The sequence below is a fragment of the Polyodon spathula genome, chromosome 19, assembly GCF_017654505.1.
Source record: "Polyodon spathula isolate WHYD16114869_AA chromosome 19, ASM1765450v1, whole genome shotgun sequence".
Lineage (NCBI taxonomy): Eukaryota > Metazoa > Chordata > Actinopteri > Acipenseriformes > Polyodontidae > Polyodon > Polyodon spathula.
Genome location: NC_054552.1, coordinates 33,758,243 through 33,782,044, shown reverse-complemented (window position 1 = coordinate 33,782,044; position 23,802 = coordinate 33,758,243). Strand labels below are relative to the sequence as shown.

The 23,802-nt window shown below is 41.1% G+C and overlaps 1 protein-coding gene across 2 annotated transcripts; it reads left to right on the top strand.

Annotated features, from left to right (window-relative positions):
- Positions 1–4,167: 4,167 nt before the first annotated feature.
- LOC121294864 (repulsive guidance molecule A-like) lies at positions 4,168–18,455 on the top strand. Of its 2 annotated transcripts, none has more exons than XM_041219009.1 (4): positions 4,168–4,722; positions 7,434–7,549; positions 12,910–13,418; positions 15,143–18,455. In XM_041219009.1, the coding sequence occupies exons 1-4, from the start codon at positions 4,709–4,711 to the stop codon at positions 15,860–15,862; spliced, it is 1,359 nt and encodes a 452-aa protein (XP_041074943.1). In that variant the 5' UTR covers positions 4,168–4,708; the 3' UTR covers positions 15,863–18,455. The 2 variants fall into 2 exon arrangements, with proteins under 2 accessions (XP_041074943.1, XP_041074944.1); XM_041219010.1 differs by lacking the exon at positions 4,168–4,722 and adding an exon at positions 7,017–7,150.
- Positions 18,456–23,802: the final 5,347 nt, after the last annotated feature.

Below are 23,802 nucleotides of genomic sequence, written 5' to 3'. Positions count from 1 at the left end.
TTTAACGCTGTTGCATTGCATTTGTAGATGGTCTTTATATATTTTAGCAGATATGCATTAGAGACAACTGCTGTATATATTTTAGTTTGAAGGGTTAACATGAAGACATGCCTCATGCAAGTTTCTTTTGTTGTTATTTATTTAGATATTTTTTTATGAAGCGTTTGTTTCAGCAGACTGTACTTTTGACCTTGAAACAGTCCAGTAGATTTTTCCAGTTCAGCCTGACAGTAAGGCTTATTTTTTAGTTTTAATCTGTTGCTAATGTGCTAATATGAATCAATGTATTTCTCTTAACTCCAGTTTTTGTCCTATACTATATCGGTCTATCCCTCCTTCTAGGCTGGTAGGCAACAGCCATGATGGTCTATCTCAATTATTTTGATGCTGTGTACCCTTCCCTCCCCCTCCCCAAACTTCACAGCCCTGTCAGGGGAAAGGACAGTCAGATAATCTCTTGTATTTATTAGACCAATGTCAACATGCCTTGCTGTAGCAGATGAGCCTGTTTTATTTACTGCCCTCACAGCTGTGTGTGTGTCTGAGCCCCCTGATCTGGGGCTCTTCTGATCTCCTTCGTGTCGAGGTGTGATGCTTGGGTACACGGTCCCTTGCTCAGGCATGTTACAGCTGAGCCTCACACACAGGGAGCTAGCCAGCACCTGCATCGACACATCTGTCAGATGACGCCTTGGTTACAAAAATTAAATACAAATAAAAGCAAGATCTTTATCTGCAGTGTGGGTAATATGATATGTGTGTTTAAAATCAATGTGACACTTGCAGTGGAAAAGCAATGAAACTTGGCTCTGCCACTATGGGCCGTAAAAGCTTCTGTTGTCGACACCTAAAAGGGTATTTGCACTAACATGGGCAGCATTTAACTGCAGGACTGGCCCCCTCAGCCAGGCAATGTTACAAACAAAAGCAGAGTGCATGTTTTCACGCGCTGCTCCTATTGGCAGATGGCATTCTTCAAATCGATTTGGATTCCTTTCATAGTAACAGTACCAAGAGGCATTTTACCTTTAGAACTACCCTGTAATCATTTGTTTTATCCCCAGTCCTTATCAGAAAACAACACACTGTATGTATTTTGTGAATACAGAGCTGTGTGTGCAAACGGAAAACCTTACTATCTGAAGCTACTTCACACAGCACGGTGTTAATCTGTCTGAAAGGGCGTTGAGAGAAACAGTGACTGGAAATCAAGAGAGGCAGGACTGGGACAAACCAAACCGCCCGAGTACTCTGGTAGTCTGGGATATGGATCCTGGTGCTCTCTATCACCAATTCATGCAGCTTCATTTACACAGTGACCTGGGCCATGAGCTAGACTTTTAACTAATGTCACCAACAGGTTTGAAATGGCTTTGGGTGGATATTGGTGACAAGCAAGCAGCACTGAGAAAAGTAAGTCTGGAGACCACACTATGATTCCAATGGCCCTGATGCTGGCTGTAGGATTGTGTACAGTATTTATATATCAAAGCAAAACATGGATCTGCTTTAGTGAGATAAATCCCAGCCCCAAAGGAGGCAAGCTAGCAAAAAATAAATCTACAATCCACAGTGTTACTGAAGACCAAACAAACCTGCTAGGAAATCATTTCACAACATTTCAGCTTTTGCATTCCAGTGGGAAAAGCGAAACTAGAGGTGAAAAAATAAAGATTTCAGTTAGGATAATAAAAGCAAGTGAAATAAATATTGATCAGCTTGTGCTACTGAAGGATGAAATCAATACCATTACACAATAAACGCTTCTGCTGGATGTACACTGAGTTATCTGGAAACATTTATATTACAAATATATATTTTTACATTTCTGTTTCCCACTAAAGTGTTTACAACATAAATAATAATAATAATAATAATAATAATAATAATAATAATAATAATAATAATATTTATATTATATAATAATAATAATATATAATAATTATAATAATAATATAATAATAATAATAATAATAATAATAATATCATTTTCTAATTAACTTACTAATTAATGTGAAAACATTGAAAACCTTGATGTCATTAGAATACTATGGGCATTAATACATTCTCTTTTCTTAAAGAAAAAAAAAAGTCCCTGAATTAAATGTAGTTTATTTCTGGGTTGGTAGCTTTATTGGGTGTGTGTCTGCTATCTGGAAGAATAGTGCTAATGACAGTTCAGAGTAAATAGCTTTGAGAATCCAGACCTATGAGTGTCCACAACAGACTGCACTAGGAATAGGTTATGCAGGGTTACATATCTTTTTATTACAAACTGAGAACACATGTCCTGTATAGTGAACAAAGCCAGTGGAACAGCCAGGTCTCACTGTAGTAAATGTGAGGGTGTAACATGTTGTGTCATTATCTCTGTTAAAACCCCACCTCTGTAGAAATCCAATATTGTATGCAATACACATTACGTGAAGGGACCCCACTTTGGGATGGAGTTATAAGGTTGGGTGTTGGTTATTATAACTATAGTTTTATTAAAGACTGAAAGCTAAATATTACTATATTGGGTTTTCAACGCACTCGTAGGCTAGCGCAATGTCCAAACCAGCGCACGCACTGAAGCCGAATGTCACCAGGTTGTATCTGTTAGTTACCCTTTCAGTTTATCGGAGGAAATGCCACCGAATTTACATGAAGTAATCCGCATTACACAAAGGGATGTCCGCGGCTGACACTGAACGGGAAGCTTTCGGTTTCGTCGCACACATGAACGCTTTCCCCTTTCCTCGCTCAGCACACCTGCGCGGCTGCACTGCAATTTGCATTGCCAGCAGTCTTGATCATTCAAGTGGAGCGCTGGCACAGAGTGAGGCAAAGCAAAGGGAATCATAGGCTGTAATCATAGCTTCACGACCAACATCTCCCCCTTCCCAGAGGGGTTTTATAAATCCTCATTTACAATAGACAGCACACAGCAATGGAAAAGCATTGACTGATACAAAAGCGCGCATCACCTGCGAGGGTCCTGCGGTGCAGTGGAGGGGTTATTATGGCATACACAAACGTTCAATGACAACGCTTGCATGGGTATTGTGATTTACACCACGCCGATCATGTAATGAATTCATCATTGGAAAGATTATCAGCTGCGCCCTCTTAAATCCCAGATTACAGTCACACCTTCCCTTTTTCACGCATAATTCATTATGTTACATTAGCTATGTATTACTCGCCTTATTCATTTCAAATATATAGTTTTTCTATAAGTGTGCTGTAATGTGGGTCTACACTTACATTTAATAATAATAATAATAATAATAATAATAATAATAATAATAATAATAATAATAATAATAATAATAATATTTTATTATTATTATTATTATTATTATTATTATTATTATTATTATTATTATTGGTCAGCCAAGATGCAGGGCATCTTAGTTAATATTTTCTATAGATATTTATTTTTTATCTTGTAGCCAGAGGAACTCGTTTATTAAATTCGAACCCATTATCTCTGATACTTATATTTTACCATTTAAAACGTGTTATAGACAAGCATTCGACACACCCTGATGCTTGATACACTCGTCTTTTTGTATACTGTTTTTAGTCAATAGGTAGATGTAATTAATTTCAATAGAATGCCATTATAAACTCTACAGTCTGTATGGAACTCTACGGAGCAGCTCTGGAAGCTTTACATAATAGACACACTATATAATCTCAACAGAAAAATCTAGAGTGTAATCTCGTTTTGCTTATCGTACAGTGCGGCAATAAAGTTGCGCTTTATGTTCTGCATGTGTTTGATCAATAGTCATTTGTTACCAGTATATGTGCCCAGGGATGTGGCCGCACACTCCTGATTACATTTTTAACATAAAGTTGTTTTAGTGTCATGAGCTGCTATTTATTCCCAGTGCTATGAAGAGTACTCGAGTCGTGTTTAATATGATAGGCTCGGTACACATTAAATTAAATGTATTTTGAAAACCTGCGCACCAGAAGACAACCACATAAAAATGTAATTAATTAAAACACTGAACAATCTTAGCATTTATTTATGTATTTATTTTATTAATCCATTAAATAAAATCAGCATTATTCCCTCCCTCTCCAGCTACGGGTGACACTCGCTGTTGTATTGCAAATTAATTGCGACACAGATGCTGGATCGAGCAGTCTGAGGCTTGAGCCTAGTTCTGTACGCCTCACACACTGAATTTTAACTAGCCCCTTCACGCCGGAGAGCAGGCTGCAGGCAGTCGATCCTGTGCGCACTTGCCGTGCAGCAGCAGAGAGATATCGGCGCGTCAAACACCTCTACAGCTTTTTCAGGATGCTAAAGCAAGACGAAAAAGCGGGCACGGAGAGTAGGGGCGCCTGCATTCTTAATTAAACAGAACCAGATTGCCAAGTTAGTCATTTTGGAAGCAGAAATACCACAAGCCTCCCCGTAGCTCAGCGCGCACAGATTGCAGTTGTCAAATCATGTGTGTGTTTTTCTATCTCAACTATTAGGAAGTGCTCTGTTAGGAAATCGCTTTCAATTCACAGTCAGCTGCTGAGATACGGCTTCTGCAAATCATGCAGGGACGGGTACTGTATTTTCTACCAGGCTGAAGACAGTTCAAATTGAGGATTATTTCAACATCACTTTTGGTTCCGTACATCAGGCTCCGTCCTCTCTGCACCAACTCTTCAGTTCCGCCGCTGAGCCCGGACCCCAGCCGGACTGTACATTTCCATGCAGCCGCAAAGGTAAGCATGGGAGGCGGGTACGAGTCCGTGATCGCATTGGGAGAGTATAGTAGCCTTTATTTGAGTCTGCTGTTTAAAAAACAATGGATAAAAAAGAAAATTAAAAAAAAATGTGTCAATAACCTTTTATTTCAAACAGCACCCTTTCGTGAAAATATGTGTCTTTTTTGTTGTTCTTTTTCCAAATATTGTGAGTGTTTTAATTTTTTATAAATATATTCCTTTCTCTTATTAAATCTTGAACTATTCTTTATTACTAAATATTTTAATATTTTAAATAATATATTGTACTTTTTTTAGAACACCTAATATTAACCGTATTTAATACATTTTGTTTGTGAAACAGAAATATTATTGGCTGTGCTTTAACCAACAGACTGGCAATGACATTTTATGAACATTTTACGATACCCTCGTGTCGGGTTAGATTTTTTCACAGTATTTCGTATTGATGTTTTTTGGAGCAGTGTGACAGAGGTGCATGAAATAGCGGCGCTGATATAGGAGAATTTAAACGACTTTCCTTTTTTAAATTATTGTGTTATTGTTTAGAGGTTCGGTCCTTATGTGTCGGTGTTTTGTAACCTCGAATATTTGCGGTTAGGAGGTAAAGGATGACCACTTGGGAATGTTTTGATGCGAATCTGATCGCTGCCTGTTGGTGTAATTGCATTTCAATTGCTCGGAGGTGGAACCAATTTACCCAAACTGCGATTTTAATGGGCGCTCGACTCTCTTTGGTTGCTCTGGGAAGACATGTGGATTTGGCGTGGTGTAAGGTTGCATTTTGTCAGAAATAGCTGGAGGAGTCTTTCTTCCCAACTGTAGATACTGAAAGCGCCACCCATTGGAAGAATGCTGCCATGCCGGAGCTCAGCTTTATTGTCATTGCATTATCACCTGTCAGCACAGTGGAAACGCAATGCTATGTGTCACATTTTAAACTTCTTATTCTAAATGCGTGATAATATACTTTCTATGCGCAATAACTAATAATAATAATAATAATAATAATAATAATAATAATAATAATAATAATAATAGACCTGTTTCTAATTCATTCCTTTTGTTTTTGCTATGTGATATTTAGTACTGTAGTGACAGGAGCAAACGCATCTTCGTACCGATTTATAGGGAGTTGTACCTGTGTTGTACTATGCGTATTACAGCGCACTACAGTGTCAACAAAACATCTCTCCAGCAGATAGCTGCCCCTAAGTGTTTGCATACAGGCAAATAGGTATATAGGCATACACCGCCCTTGCAATGAGCTCATTTGTTTCATGCAGTACTTTGTTGATCTCAAGTCTATTACTCTGCTCTCAGTGGAGATGTAATTGGAATAACTGTGCAGCACATAAAGAGACACCCGAATGTAGACTGGCTTGACACATCTTTGCGTTTAATGTGCCGTCCTATTCACATCTGAGTTGCAAAGGATGCCTTCTGGGGAACTTAACCACGTGGCCCTCTTAGTTTCTAAATGCGTAATTCTCTCTCTCTCTCTCTCTCTCTCTCTCTCTCTCTCTCTCTCTCTCTCTCTCTCTCTCTCTCTCTCTCTCTCTCTCTCTCTCGCTCTCTCTCTATGTATGTGTGTGTGTATATATATATATATACACACACACACATACATTGTTGCAGACGTCTCCTGGAGGCAGGTTCGATGTTATTGATTCATTGCAGTGAACTACTGTCAGACCCACCCTCTCCTGGAGGCTTTCACATAAACTATAAAACATAAACTAACGATGCTAATAGTAAATCTTAAATAACAAACTTATTTTTTATTAAATATATTGTACTTGTGTATTTGATAATAATAATAAATAATAATAATAATAATAATAATAATACCAGTGTTGGTGGAATGTAATTTTTTACTGTTAGGATATTTCCTGCAAGGCATTGGAGAACGTTATAATAAATACGAGGAGGGATCGTACTAGAATGTAGCCTTGCTGTACGGTAGCGCACACGAGTAAAGAGGGGTAAACATGTATTTTTCGTGCAGTACTGTACAACAGGAACCTCCTTATCCGTGTTTTCCGATTGGCAAATCCACCGCCCCTTCAAAAAAATCTTGCTGATGTTGATTGAAACTTAATCGCTCAGTCCAAGTGGCAAGAGCTCGCTCGCACAGCAGCACTGCGAGTGGAGAGAGAGAGAGAGAGAGCGAGAGAGAGAGAGAGGAGAGAGAGAGAGAGAGAGAGAGAGAGAGAGAGAGAGAGAGAGAGAGAGAGAGAGAGAGAGAGAGAGAGAGAGAGAGAGAGAGAGAGAGAGAGAGAGAGAGTGAGTGAGTGAGTCTCCGCAAGGTCGGGGCGTAACCTGAATCCACAGAGGGGCTGCGGGCAAGGAGGACCGCTCCCTATTGGGCAGACCGAGGGTGGGACGCACCTTCTTGACACCAGCGGGATGGGGTAGATTGATTGTAGGTTTCCCTGTTGTGTTCAAAGGTCTCAAAGCACAGAGTAATAGAACTGTACGGGTATAACTCTCAGGCTCGTTTCTCTTTTTTTTTTTTTGGTCCGATCCTAACAAAAGGTTTACTTGCACACCGCACCACCCATCGCCGCTGCCAGTGTTGCTTCTTCTCCCTCGGTTTTATTTTCTCTGCTGGAATTACTTCCTGAAGCAGCAGCAGCAGCAGCGCACATCTGTTAATTGCATTTTCCGCCTCTTGGCTTTTCTTCTCCTTGTCTTGACTTTGCCAGGGAGAGGAGAGAGGTGCGATCCGGAGCTGGATGGATGGGTATGGGGAAAGGGGCAGGACCCTCAGCCCTGGGAATCGGCCAGATCCTCTCGGTTTTTCTGTGCATCTTTCCTGCAGGTAAGGTTATACAACCAGCCGCCTCCTGTGTGTGTGTGTGTGTGTGTGTGAGAGAGAGAGAGAGAGAGAGAGAGAGAGAGAGAGAGAGAGAGAGTTTCTCAGCTAGAGAGGAGTGTTGAAGCTCTCCTCTGCCCCATCCTCTCCCACAGCCCTTCTTCAGCGGGGCTCTATATAGTATAAAGACTTTATACGTTCCATTACGTTTCTGAAGTTTGAAATAGCGCATGTACAATGTCATGCATTATTTACAGTGATTGTTATGCTAATTGGGACTGGGAAATACTGTAGGCTATACAAGCGTACTACATGTTTGTCTTATTTTACAATATCGGTTGCTATGTTAAATGTAACCAAAAAAGAAGATATTAAATATTTGATGTAATGTATGTATTTATATAGTTTTACAACATGCATTGTATTTTAATGGTTCTATCTGAACTGTTGCGTATTAATCATGTTACAGTATCCAACGCAGATAGACCAGGGCATGTACTTATATATAATACTGTACGAGGGTGTAAAAGAAATTACACGATGGAAAGGTACGGTAGTTTAATACACGGGAGGCAGATGTGTAAAATGTGTTTAAACACACTTAAATGCGCAACACACGAAGTGCTCAGTAAACGTGCACACACACACATACTGCCTTTCCAGAGAGCTAGGCTAACCCTGTCATTGCTCATACATGGCGATAATTACGTGTGGAAATAAATAAATACACGAATACTTATTTTAAATACTTTATTTTCACACACACACACACACACACACACACACACACACACACACACACATATATATTAGATTTGCGTTTGTTTCAAAATGTTTTGGCTTTTTTTTTTTCTTTGCATCGTCTTGAAAGCTTCAGGCTCTGTATAGAGCAACCCTGGAAAACAAACTCAAATACGCTATGGCATTAACAGGCAATCGCATTTGATCAGACCCCGAGCCGTAGAAGAAGGAATAATTCAGCGTGGGTTAGATTAAAAATAACATTGAAGAACACGCAGTCTTACGGCTGCAGATACTAGAGACACACGCTTGGTACGCAGCTTCTGAAATGGCAGTTGGGGTGACGTCTTTTTGCTGTTTTCCAACACTCCTTTGTACGTTTCTGAAGTGCAAACGCAAAAGAAAGCTGTAAATCTGGCAGTAAAAGGCATCTGTTTTCAATGAATCCCCTAGTTTTTCACAATGCTTTTTTGGCAGAAGCGAGCCTGTGCATTCCAGCTCTTGTTTTTGTTGGGGGAGGGGAGTTTTCTCCACAGAACGGGTTTTGTTCCTTTCTGTAAAGTCCTTAAAATTCTTCTGAGTAAAATACTGCACCGGCTCCTACAGCACCACTCATGCAATGGGTTTTGAGTAGGGTTGGAGTTTGCAGGAAAATGCCAAATTTACAGGGCTGCCCTCTCCTAAATAAATCTGCATTTCACATTTTTAGCTCAAAGCTAATTTATGTTTATTTGTTTTTGTTACTTACAGATGCGAACTTGTAAAAGTCAGCCATTATTTACATTTAAAAGGGGCTTGTTTCCTGGTGTCAGCACTGTCATGCGTGAGCTGTGTCAGTAGTAAAAGTCTAGATTACCACACATCAAATCAACAGGTAGCTGTGTTTGTTTCTGTTTAAAAGCATTTAACTGCATGTTAAACCACAGCTCAAAACGCTTATTATATATATATATATATATATATATATATATATATATATATATATATATATATATATATATACACCCACACTGTATGTTTTGGAATGAGCTTGACTGATCAGTGGAGTGTGTGCAGCAGGCACATGATGCTCAGGACAGGACAGGACAGGACACCATGTGTGACCCTACCCTCGGTGATCCCAAAAGATGTGTCTGTACTGGGACTCCGGCCTTTCTGTCAAACAGTACTTTGTTGCTTGGGTCAGTTGAGTGTAAAATGAGTCTTTACCTTTGATTAATTGGTTTCCAGTCGATCTGCAGTGCAGCTTTTTCTTTGGCAGTTAATTGGCGTACAAAACAGAACTGGCTGAAAACTGACTTGTCTTTAAATGTGCAAACTCACCGGAAAGAAAAACTCAACTTTTTCTTTTTCTAAAATGGCCTCATGTTTTTCTGGTGCCTTGCAGTTTAAGCAGTAAGGATGGAAAATTGTTGAAAGTTTTATAGATTGTGCTTGTGCAATATTGAGTGTACATTGTTGCAGGTCTGCAGAGTTATAAAAGCAGTGAAACTTTCTCACCTGAATTGAGAAAAAAAAGGATGAATCTGTGCTTACAAATTCCATTATATACTTTACACAACTTGAGCTTATTTGCTGAAACAAATAGTGAATTGTTCTCCTATAACAATGTACGCTGTACAAGGAAAACAATATTGAGGGTTTTAAAGGATTCAGACACTCTCTTATAGCACCACATGCTTTGAGTTTGTGTATGCAAAGTGAAATGGATCTGTGAGTTTAAAAGAGCCTGCATGTGTCCCTTTCTTAGTGTTTATTTTAGATTAAGATCAGTTTATGGGAATTTATCTGACGGGTGATAAAAAGCCTTTTGTTCTTGCTGTGTGGTGGTGGTGGGGGGGCTGTGCATTCAGCATCAAACCGACACTGAGAAATGGGCTCAGAGACTATTAAACACCCTCGTCTCAGCCTTTAAAGAGAAACAAACATTTAAAAACCTGGATGTAAAACTAGTGCTTGTATCCATAAACACTACTGATGAATGAGATTAAATGTTTGTGTGCTTAGAATCACTGGCACACCACTGGTTTATCAGCCATGGGCCAGGTGCTGTATAGGCTAGCTTATGCAATCTATCTCAAGACTTTCCAAATATTATGGTTTTTTGATTAGGATCTTGAGACAATGCAAGTACATTGTATTTGTAACCATGTTCACAAGCTCCTACAGGCTGCATGTGAAGTTTTGGGAAGTAGATACATTACAGCAAGGCTTTTTCCTTTGGATTTGTCTGATTAGGAGCAAATGCAATGTTATCATGCACCAGAACATGCACACACGCACACGCATACGCACACGCACACGCACACGCACACGCACACACGAGCACGCTGTGAAACACTTCTAACCACTGACACAAGTTCAGCTTTGTAAAACCCATGGCAATAAATATAATGGTTATAGAAAACAGATTTCAAAATTACCACCGCCACCAACCAGACAGCTTGGAATTGTTCCTTAAAAAATGCAAGCAAAGTTGGGACCAGACCACTTTTTATAGAAGGGTGTGGGTTTTTTTTTTTTTTTTTTTTTTTTTGTGTGGTGTTTGTCTTGGAATTCTGTAAGAGATATCAAAGCAAAATAGCTGTCACTGTTCTGGAGATGTGTACTATCCAGACTGGCTGTCATCTGTTTGTTATACACTCATGGAATCTTTAAAAGTGCCATTAATCAGTACAATCTAGCCTGTCCAGCACTAGTCAGTAAACTGTGCATTCTGCAATTGGGATAATGTTTAATCAGGTTTGTTTGTCTGCCCTGAGCACATGACTCATTTGTAATAACTAGCAGCTATTGTTACAGGTTACCTAAACAGCAGTGCAGCTTGTTTGTCTGAATCCTAATTCTTTCGGAAAGAGAGGGTTTGTTTTGAAACCTGCGGGGTGATAATGCATCCATTCCAATATCCGCTTGATACATGCCTGCAATGACTGGAAGATCTTGCCCAGCGGATCGAATGGCATCGAGTCACACTTTCAGCACTGGTTAGTAATTTAAGTCTCAGAGAATGATTGTTGAAATGCAAGTTTCCTTTAATGATGGCCCTGGCCTGGACATGTAGGTGTCAGAGCCACACAGTTGCTAGTCGTCCCGTCCCGTCCCCGTCCACCCTCCCTCGTTTGCTTTTCAGTGCTTGGACCTCGGGGTATAGCCCAAACCGCTAGGGAAAGAAAAAGAGGATACTGTTTCTTTAAGAGCCTTCACCCTCTCCAGCCCCGCCGCCATGCATCAGCAGTGAAACTCGATCTAATCCCTTTACACTTGGGTAATTTATTGCTCTGTCGGTCTCCTCTCAATGGCAAATTGCATTGTCTTCATTGAAAGACTTCAGACCAGCCCCCCTTCTTCTTTCTTCCAGACTGGAGTTGAATTCTTTAGTGCCTTTTTTTTTTTTTTTTTTTTTTTTTTTTTTTTTTTTTTTTTTTAAGAAGTAGTCTTCTTACATCCTTGGGGGGTTATTCAACGATTTTTAGAAGCTGCTCTTTTTGTTATGCAAATGTTTCAGTAATAATCAGCCTATTATTCTGTCTGATTACTTCTGATTAGCAGTTCAAAAAGGAGGGCCACTCAAGAACCCTGCTATGCAAACGCATGGTGATTTTTCACACCGACCGGTCCGGTTTGGGGAATTTGGTTTAGAACTGGAAACAGTTGGGTGCTTTTGCCATATTCACAAAAGAAGGAGCACAAGGTTTGTGAAAAGCCTGTGTCTGTGTTGTTTGTAGCTGTTCCAGACTTTTTAAATGTTAGTTTTTATTAACGCTCGGAGCCCAAGCAGATCTGTGGCACCCCCATTGTCATGGAACAAACGAGCGATGCAGCAGCGATTCATTCCTGCACTCTGCTGGCATTGCTTACAAAACTTGGAAAGAGGGAAGACCATGTATGTAAAGCTGGCCAAACACGTATTAAATACTGATCATTGAAAGCAATTTAAATGGTTCTTATTTCAAGAGCAAAGTGATTGCAGAAATGCCAAATTCTTGCTTGTAGTGTTTATTTTTGGGGTTTTTTTTCCAAATGTAGCGCCACATCACACATAGTTTACATCTAATATTAAGATTAATTTACACAGAATTGTGCCTCTGAGACTGCTGTACAATCCAGTGCAGTAGCTGCTTTGATAAATGTACTTCTTGATGATAAACAGTTACTGTGGAAGTTATTATTATACCATATATTATACATATATATATATATCACTCCTTTTGATAATGGCAATCAAATATTGAGGACAGGGGATTGCTGAAGGATCCTAGGGAAAACCTAATATATTATATTAATTATATATATCATAATAACTATTATTATTATTATTTAATCAATAAGTCACTCCTGTCATATTTCAGCTAACAGAACAGAAAGTGTACTGTGCATCTCTTGGCCAGTGAGTTGGTACATGAAAACAAGTGAAGCCTTGTAAGCAGGGATTGGATTTTACAGGGCTGTACAAGCTAGATTTCACTGATACTGTCCTGAAAAGCAGTTTTAGGACACCACCAGACTAAATGCACTTCATGGTGTAATAACTGAGGCTTTCAACAACATCAAACAATGTTAGCTCTCATCAGCAGAAGCTCCTTCTCCCTCTCTGGGTGCTAACGGTGTGTGTTTCTGTTCCCCAGTGAGCCTGCAGTGTAAGATCTTGAAGTGCAACTCCGAGTTCTGGGCCACGACGTCCGGCAGTCACCACTCGGGCCCCGAGAGGGCCCCTGAGTTCTGCACGGCCCTCCGCGCGTACGCCCACTGTGTCCGAAGAACGGCCCGCACCTGCCGAGGGGACCTTGCCTACCACTCGGCCGTGCACGGCATCGAGGACCTCATGAGCCAGCACAACTGCTCCAAGGAGGGCCCCACATCACAGCCGCGCCCCCGTACCTCCACCCCGGACAGCCAGGAGCGCTCCGACAGCCCCGAGATCTGCCACTACGAGCGGAGCTTCCACAAGCACACGGCGCCCCCCAACTACACCCACTGCGGCCTGTTTGGGGACCCGCACCTCAGGACCTTCGGGGACGACTTCCAAACCTGCAAGGTGCGAGGCTCCTGGCCCCTTATAGACAACAAGTACCTGTATGTGCAGGTCACCAACTCCCCGGTCCTGCCAGGGTCCCTCGCCACAGCAACAAGCAAGGTGAGGGCATCACTTCATTGTCTAGAGCATCACAAGGTGCTTTGCAACACAAGCGAACTGCCGAATATCAGCAGTGCATTATGCTCAGTGATGTCACAGAATGAGAGAAACACAGAAATTCTCTTTAAGGTTAACAGCACTATCACAACATAACAGGTTTTCAAAAGCTATAAATCCATGCAAAGAACAAAGGAAACAGGGAGTGAAGGCCAGGCAAAGATCACCAGGACTCAACTCCACTGCTCTACTCAAGCTTCCCATTCAGAACTCAGACATGCACTTGGTCCTGGCTATGCATAGTCACTCACAGCATTGAGTAATGTTCCATTTCTTTAACTTGATAACAGCATGGTGTCCTGCGGTGGGCTTTTTTTCATGTGTTCCAGGCTTTATGTTTGGAACAGTTCCATAATAGCTTAAGACTTTGTTAGTAACATCAGTTTTATAAATGGAATGCCAGAATTTAAAATGAAGTCATAAATCACTGTTGTTTAATCCAATATCGAGCCAGCCAAGATAGTAATGGTACCGAGACAAGAATAGCAGATACCCGCTCTTCATGTCTGAGCTAAGGGCCTGTTATTTAAATTAAGCTTGTTCACTGACTGGGAATTACATTGTGTGTGTGTGTGTGTGTGTGTGTGTGTGTGTGTGTGTGTGTGTGTGTGTGTGTGTGTGTGTGTGTGTGTGTGTGTGTGTGTGTGTGTGTGTGTGTGTGTGTGTGTGTGTGTGTGTGTGTGTGTGTGTGTGTGTGTGTGTGTGTGTGTGTGTGTGTGTGTGTGTGTGTGTGTGTATCAGCATTTGTCTGTTCTGGCTACTGTCTGGACAAATACAGTCTGTGGAAAATGTTAGTAGAGGATAGACAGCAGCTTTGTGTTCCTGTTGCAAATCAAACCTCCAGTCTATCCTCAAACCAGGGAGCTGCAGAGCCCTGCTTGAGTGGTTAATCATAAAGGATCTTGCAGCTCCACTGAGCCCTAGCCCTCCCCTTCACACAGATCAGAGCAAGCCAAAGCACGGCCCAGAGGTCAAACAAGTGAAAACGGCCCACTGGCCTCCAAATGGAATAGCAAAACAAGAAATGTCTTATTAAACAGGCTTCGTGCTTTCATTTACACTTTGCAGAGTATTTGAGTATATCGTCTTTGTATCCACAGGCTCTTTGCCATGTTTGGGAATTGCTTAGTTTGGCTTCTTTATGTATAGACACAGCTGCCCAGTATCCCTGACACTGCTCAGGGATACTAGGCAGAGAGATATGTGTGTTGGCAGACTTTTATGAAGCAGTCAACTGTGTCTTCTACCTTTCCGACAAACAGCAACAAGCCTACTCCCTTGGAAAGAACACAGAATCATTGTGTTTCTCAACACAATATTAAGAAGACTGCAAGACATCTTCCTGGCCTGCAGTTACAATTCATTTGGCTTTCTAAATAATTCTTTCTAAGCAATCTAGAGTTTTCTTACCCTGTCTGCATGTTATTCTTATTCTCCCGTGTCTATTTCCTTTTACATTTTTCATGTGTTCAATATTATCTTTCATTCCTCTAAATTTAAATGGTCTCTGGCTGATTTCACACATTCGCTTTTTGAAACTTGGCCAGGACTCTGCACCGGTACAGGGAAAGTGTGAATTTCTTCCCTACTGAAAGTTAGTGCAACAGATTTATTTTTAAAAAGTTCACCACGTCGAATCTTACTCTCCTTTTTGTTTTCTGCCACAGCTAACGATCATCTTCAAGAACTTTCCGGAGTGCGTCGACCAGAAGGTGTACCAGGCTGAAACTGACGAGCTGCCAGCTGCCTTCGTAGACGGCTCTAGAAATGGCGGTGACCGGCACGGGGCAAACACCCTGCGCATCGTGGAGAAGACGCCCGGGCAGCACATAGAGATCCAGGCCAGGTACATCGGCACTACCATCGTGGTGCGCCAGGTCGGCCGCTACCTGACGTTCGCAGTGCGCATGCCCGAGGATGTGGTGAACTCCACCGAGGACACGGAGAACCAGGGCCTTTACCTGTGCCTGCGCGGCTGCCCGCAGAGCGAGCGCATTGACTTCAGGACCTTCCGGGTGCGGGCAGCAGAGAGCCACGTGGCCGCTGTGGGGGGCAGCAGGGGATCTGTGTCCATGGAGGCTTTCACCTACAAGTCAGCCATGGTCAAATGCAAGGAGAGACTTCCTGTGGAGGATTTGTATTTCCAGTCCTGCGTCTTTGACTTGCTCACCACGGGCGACGTCAATTTCACCTTGGCTGCGTATTACGCTTTCGAGGACATGAAAATCTTGCATTCAAACAAAGACAAGTTCCACATCTTCGAAAGGACTGGGGACCTGACACCGGGAAACTCTGCACCCGGGAGGCCCTCCACCCCTTCCTCGCTCTCGGCCCTTCACTTCCTCGTGTTACTGCTGTGGATTCAGTGCTGTTTAATCCATCTATAGTGTGGTGTTTACATGAAACTTTGTCATGAAAGCCGCAGTGTGAACCTGCGAGACATGCTCTTCATCTTCATACCTTATACCTCAGTTAACTCTAGGATGTGAAAACGATCCCATTCTCCCAACACATCTAGTTCAAGAAAGAGGGGATTAGCACTGAGCAGAGCAGCACCGTGCATGACAATGCAGGGGAATGCAACGGGTTCCTGCCTCACTACAGTGATCAACCCAGTCCCATACCATTTAATATCTATCAACTTTGCAAGGTCATCAAAATCATGGCAACTGGTTTTCTGCAGCAATACTTTACAAATTAATGCACAATTAGTTTGCAAAACAAACACAAAAAAACCATACATTGGAGATGACTTTAAATAGTTCTGAAAACTCTTGGGTGAGATTGCAGACCCTTACGTTTCGGTGAGAATCCACAGCCAAACAGCAGTCAGAAAGGTTGGCCAGGTTGTTTGCTATTGAAGATTTGCCTGTTGCAGGTTGTGGCTCCACACAGCAGTCACAGTTCCTTCATGCAATACTGTACATGGAAGAGCCCAGAGGCTGGATGTAAATTCCACCCAGGGTTTGATGTCGGTTGACGCGCGGGTCAATAGATATTGCTTTGTTTTGCCAAGTTGAACAGCAGGGCTTTAGATGAGAGGAGTCCCAGCTCGGTGTGGGACAGCGTGGCTAGGGCTCACTGCAGTGAAGTGAGTAAAGGAGGAAATAAAACTCACTTGCTGTAAAAGGTTAAAAGCTGAAACCTAAAAAATAACAACAGGTCTTGATCCCAGCCCACTGCTTAGCTGCAATACCACAGCTGCCCACTACCATCTTATGGCAGCACTAAGCGTGTGCACACCTTGCTAACAGCTGTCCCTTTTCTCCAAAGAGTTCTGTGGATATTAAAAATAAAGGATTGGGGCTGAACAGGGTCCCCTGATTGCATGTTACACTAATAGTGCTGCTAAACAATGCTGTTGGGGAATGGGAGAGTGAGACACATACATTGTGTTCAGCATCTTCTGCAATATGGGCTGTGCTTGCTAGCTTGCAACAGAGACACGCTTGGTGGTCTTGGCATTGTGTATATATATATATATATATATATATATATATATATATATATATATATATATATATATATAAATGCACCAGTGTTTAAAATTCCATAGCACTAACAAAGCAAGTTCTTGTAATGTATGATGTCTTAGTGTTCCTAATCTTTGGATCTTTCCTATAGTAAACTAGCTGAAATGTCCGAGTGTATCACGAAGCGAGGCTGCCTGCCTCTCAAGTTAGACTGGCTCCCCCGCCTGTGGCTCCATTCCTCATTTACTGCACGGCTTTGATTCTGCTGATTAAACAGCCAGGAAGCGGCTGCGTCTTTTTCAAATTAATAAGCTACAGTGTTGCACCGTATGCCTGGTGTGAGAAGGGCTGTGAGCAGGCTGCATGTAAATAAATAGGAGTTTGTAGAGAGTGCGGGGACTGGCAGCCAGAACCAGATCATTTGCATTCCACAGCCATCTTAGAAATGAGGCTGGATGTCACATTTCATGGCTCAGCTAAAATTTTCACATCAGCCAAAACGATAGTGAATTACACCACTCTGTTCTTTTACAGTTACGGAATTCCCAATTTTCCCATTGAGATCATTCAATGATAAACTTCGTTTGGGGGTTAAAGGCAGGCAGTGGTGTGTGTGTCCTGCTATACAGTATAATAGCATGTGTGAGCGAGCGTGTGCACACATTTCATTTGTGATAATGGCAGATCCGTTGTTTCTAAAATTGGACATTAATTTATTCAAACGTCCAACAATGAATTACCAAAAAGCCCACTGTCTGCTCCACGGACTTTCTTTAAGATCATTTCATCTTGTACGCAAGCCTCGTGGTGTCTTTCTATTGCTGTGGATGGAATTACTGGTACGATTTGCATAACACCACACTGCTTTTAAAAAACAAAACAAAAAATCTTTCAAAAAAAGGTGTGTAACATTGAGTTGTGCTACTGGCTGTGGTTTATATTGTCTGTATAATATATGGATCTCCAAGTGGAACCCTTGTGACAGTGCATAGAGTTGTATAATGTTCAGTTGCTTTAAAAAACAAAATGTTTACCTGTTGTGAAAACTTGTACAAAACTGATTTTGGGGATGAAAATGTTACACGTGATCTTTCCTGAAAAGGGGAGCTGTAAAAACAGGGATGTTACAATATTCAGAGACCTGTACAGTGATCCAGGACTTCTAATACTGTGATGAGGATTTCTGAACAGTGTCACCCAGTAAATGACCTTGAAAGGAACATAAGCTCTTGGAAGAGTTTCTCAGCAATGTTGAGACATCCCTGTTGTAGTTTTTGTTGTTGTTAAAAGCACTTTATTATTTGATTTTCTTTTATTGGCTGTCATTGGGTTGTAACTTGTTTGTGAACCGAAGACAGCGGACTCAAAAGGGAAACTAGCTAATGTAAAAAAAATCAAGTTATTGTGTTTGTATGGAGGACACAAGCGGAACATCACTGCGTGTATATAATGGAAATTATTTATTGAGGAGAAAATTAAAGTTTGTTTTTGTTGTGTTGTTTTTGGACATCTGTTTCTCGTGTTGCTCTTTCTCTTTTCATCGCTGTGCATATCAGATATAACCAGGAGCAGCTGTTGAATACACTGCAACAGTGCTATGACATAAGATACATATTTACATCAACTGGTGTTGTTATGATAAAAATATTTATATTTTAGCGATTTGTTTACATCGGTGTGCTATCTACACACACAACGCCCTCAAAGGAATGTTTTCTTGTGCCACTTTTATCTAAAAGGCTAAAAGAGTCAGTAGAAAAATTACTTGAAAATGTATTCTGAAGCTGCAAGTGTATCATCTGGGTAGATTGCTTCAGCCACTGACTCCCTGAAGACCTGGATGCTCTTTGCTTAAGAGATTCAGACCTTGACACTGTCTTGGCATGAGTGCTTTGTGCAGTCACGGGCTGTTAGGCGCATCCTTTTACACATTGTAGTGGGCTGTATGCAGGTTGCTTGTTCTGTACGAAGCGTGCGGTTTACATGTGTTTCAGAAGTCATGAACCTACATTAATGCAAATTGTTTTTCTTCCAGCAAAAGCTGATACTGAGTTTATGTTTGACAAAAAAAAATACTACTTTTTATAAGAAGTGCACAGTTTTATGTTTAATTGATGCATTGATAACTACTACAGTGCTCCCTCTTTTTAAGGCTGTCCTTCATACTGTGGAACAGGTTACAAGGCGGTACGGTCATGGCTCCTATTTGCCCATAATGCCATTACACTAACACTAGTATTCTCATTATAAGGCAGAGCACAAATAGCATGCCGCTTAACTATGGCTCCCGACTATAGCGTTATAAAGAGGGATCACTGTATATATAACCACAGTCTAAATCATGACTGATCCTGCTAAGAACTGGGCTTTACACCATGTGGGGTATTGAATGAATGCAGGGGGTGCGTGCAATACACAGGGTTATATTATACCAATAAAAAAAAAAAATCTATATATATATATATATATATATATAAAATCTACTGTTGCTCAGATCATATCTGCATTTTAAACGCTGCATCCCACCAAAGCGGGATCGTTCTTTGAAACGCCTCATGTGTATCAATTACTGATTGTACAAAGTGGAATAATAATCGGTCTGTTTAAGACTATGGCGAGGTTTGAGGTTCAAAGACTGATGCTCCTCATGACAGAGGTAACCCTTCAAAGTGTAGCTCCAGGTAATTGTATTAATTGGGTCTGCTTCAAACTCCCGTAACCTTCAAGGCTTCGCTGTTCTTTTCCATGTCAACCTCAGCAACTTATTATTTATTGCTGAAGGGAATTCCACACTCGAAAACGTGTGGTTTACCTACCAATACCTTTATTCCAGTGCAAATTAAAATGCATTCGCTTTCAAACTTTTTTTTCAATCTGCCCCCTAATTAGGGTTAAATTAGAGTACAGTGAAGCTTTTAGGACTTACCAGTATTTGTATTTGAGGTATCAGTCTGGAACATGTTGAAAATATTTTTAACTACATCTCAGATTGATGGCTTGGAAGTTTGCATGTGATGTAATGCTAAGTTTAGAGCTGAACCCAGGATCTCTATTGATTCAAACGACCCCCCACCCACCCTTGTGAAGCTAGGTTTGGAGCTGAACCCAGAATCTCTATTGAATCAAACAACCCCCTGTAATGCTTGGTTTGGAGCTGAACCCAGGATCTCTACTGCATCAAATGACCCCCCTTATGATGCTTGGTTTGGAGCTGAACCCAGGATCTCTATTGCATCAAATGACCCCCCTTGTGAAGCTAGGTTTGGAGCTGAACCCAGGATCTCTATTGCATCAAATGACCCCCCTTATGATGCTAGGTTTGGAGCTGAACCCAGGATCTCTACTGCATCAAATGACCCCCCTTATGATGCTAGGTTTGGAGCTGAACCCAGGATCTCTACTGCATCAAATGACCCCCCTTATGATGCTAGGTTTGGAGCTGAACCCAGGATCTCTATTGCATCAAATGACCCCCCTTATGATGCTAGGTTTGGAGCTGAACCCAGGATCTCTATTGCATCAAATGACCCCCCTTATGATGCTAGGTTTGGAGCTGAACCCAGGATCTCTATTGCATCAAATGACCCCCCTTGTGATGCTAGGTTTGGAGCTGAACCCAGGATCTCTATTGCATCAAATGACCCCCCTTGTGAAGCTAGGTTTGGAGCTGAACCCAGGATCTCTACTGCATCAAATGACCCCCCTTATGATGCTAGGTTTGGAGCTGAACCCAGGATCTCTATTGCATCAAATGACCCCCCTTGTGATGCTAGGTTTGGAGCTGAACCCAGGATCTCTACTGCATCAAATGACCCCCCTTGTGAAGCTAGGTTTGGAGCTGAACCCAGGATCTCTATTGCATCAAATGACCCCCCTTATGATGCTAGGTTTGGAGCTGAACCCAGGATCTCTACTGCATCAAATGACCCCCCTTGTGATGCTAGGTTTGGAGCTGAACCCAGGATCTCTATTGCATCAAATGACCCCCCTTGTGATGCTAGGTTTGGAGCTGAACCCAGGATTTCTATTGCATCAAATGACCCCCCTTATGATGCTAGGTTTGGAGCTGAACCCAGGATTTCTATTGCATCAAACGCCCCACCTTTTCAGTTTGAGTTGCCTCGGCACCCAATTCTCAACTTATCCATAAACAGTGCAAGTTTGGCTGTGACAAAAACCACACACACTGGTGATATTGTTTACAACTGCTTTCAAACTAATTTGAAACACAAATGTTGTTCAAAGTTAAGAGACACGCTAATCCTAGTCAACAACCTGGGAAAGACGAGCATTACATTAAGACAGTATACATTATAATAAGCAACTGTGGGCTGGTTTCACAAACCCTGACATGTAGACATCTTGGACTGCCTCATGTTACTTTAGGTACAGTAGTCCAAGACCAGTACCAATCAGGGTCTGTGAAACCAGCCTTTCTAGTTTATTAAAGTATGTGAATATTAAGATGAGCTGCTTGTATGAATTTACATTTGCATCCCTTACAGAGGTTTGCAATAAAGAATTTTTGGTGGATGTATTTTACTCATGGCTGCCTTCAAGTGTGTCATATATTCAATCCTATTTTTAAGGCATGTTCCTCATTCCTGATAACTGAAAACCAGCATGTGCGTGCTTATGCAGACACAGCTATTTGAAACTGTATATCATAACATATTCCAGGCTGACCCTGGAAACAACATTTTTTAAAGAATGCGGTTATAAGTTGCCAACAACAGCAATAGTTTCTGTATTCGCTGGGTGTGATTTACACCAAAATAATAAAAAAAAATTAACCCATCACTGCACTAGAAATTAATTGCATTTGAAAGCCAAAACCATGTTTTGTTTTTACAACTTTGACTGTGCTGTAACACTTAGTCTAATGATTCAAATAAAAGCCTATGTAATAGACCTTTAGTCATTTACCACTACAATTATTTTGCCATTATCTACTAATAGAAATGCATTGACTCAGTGAATAAATGCAAACGAGCTAACAGACATAGTTATCGGTGCCTGTGCTTCAAAGGATATATTAGCAAATGCCTGCTTGACTTTAATATACTTGCAATTAACAATTATTATGAGCCTTGCGCATAGCCAGAGAATGACAGCCGGCTATGGCTTCACTTCCCCATAGGGTACATTTGCCAGAGGAGTGATGCCAGGGAGTTTGGGATAAGAAACTGGGCAAGGAGGAGCACAAAAGGTTAGCGAGAACAGGAGTGCCAATAAATACATTTCAGTTTAAAAAAACGCTAAATAAATGACAATAAATGGCAAAAATTGGTCTTGTTCACAAATAGGACCACACACTGCCAAAGTGGAAATAGTGGTTGGTGGCTGCTGCCCCCTGGTGTATGTTATTCAGTATTGCTCTTTGCTCTCAGTCAGAATGTATTAATTTAAGCAAAACAACCCCGAGTTTAAAATGAAGAATTATATCCCAGATTCCCTGAAGGAAAGAAGAGCTAATCATAAGAGAAATCAAATCGAACATCAAAAGTGTGCCATAACATTTCAATATCCCTAACTTGTCACAGGTGTTAATCTAGGCATGACATACTTGCAAGCACATCATTGTTGTAAATTAGTGTAGCATGCAAGCCAAAAGTTACCTGCTCACATAAGTGGTTTTGTATTTTGCATGTACCTGATGTGTAGCCAATCAAAATATTATAGCCTAATCTGAGCTATGCTTGTTTCTTAGAATCAGGGATGTCAGGCTGCAGGGTGTGAAAGCACCAAGGGCAGGTTCCTCGACTTGCATGGCTTACCCCATTAGGGTGTGTGCTGTAGAATTCTCTACTGTTATTTCTGCTTAGATCACTGAGGAAGCCATATTGGGCGAGGGGTCTAATGTCATGGTCAGCACATCTAGCATACAGTGTTTGTATAACCCTTCAGATACAAAGTCAGAGCCTCTAACAGTCTCAATAATCTCTCAGATCTGTGAGGCAGTGTGATGGCAGAAGAGTTGAAATTTGACTGCAACAAATGGGTTTATTTTGCTTGTAACATATCACGAGATGCAGTAGCTTAACATTAGTGCAATAACACAGAACCACTTATTAACCAAGATGATGGAGAACCTTCTTTTTCAACCAACAATACTTGCTGTTGAGTGTTATTTGTACGAGCTCCAAAAAAAAAAAAAAAATCTTGTCTATCTATTTTGGCAGCAGAACAAGGCTAGCAACTGCTAATGCTCAGCTTCTAATCACAGATACAAAAGGTTTTGTTTTGTTGGCCTAATGCAACCAGTTTAAATACTTGGGTGTCTGGCTTTACTCCCACATTTATTACATTGTCTCAAAAACATATTACAGAAAGCTGGGCATGCTCTGGAAAATACCCAAAGAATCAAAATGGAAAGAGGTGGAACTGGCTTACATCTGCTGCTGCCTCTATTGTGCTGTGGCTATGCTATGCACACAGCAGCATCTGGATGCCCTATTGTGATACAGCATTGAAAAAAACACCCATTGTTTCAGCCTGTGGTCTTCAAATGGCCGCTATATTTTAGATGGAATTCGACAAGAAAGAGTCCACCTTCATCACTGCAATGAGGGCAGGACATCCCAAGGAAAACAGGATGCATCTTATTCTGCAGAAATACGGATCCATGAACAGCGTAGACAACACTTCCATGGGCTGCCCTGTTTCTTACTGTAAGCTTGTTACAATACTGAATGTAGGCAGTAATCCAAGTGGTTTACTTGTGTCTCTTCCAGTGGTCTTTGAGGATTTGAAAATTCAATAATTATATAATAGGATAAAATTACAGTACCACAAAATGTATTCTCAATTAATTTTAAATATAATTCATAATATATAAGATTCATTTAGATCAA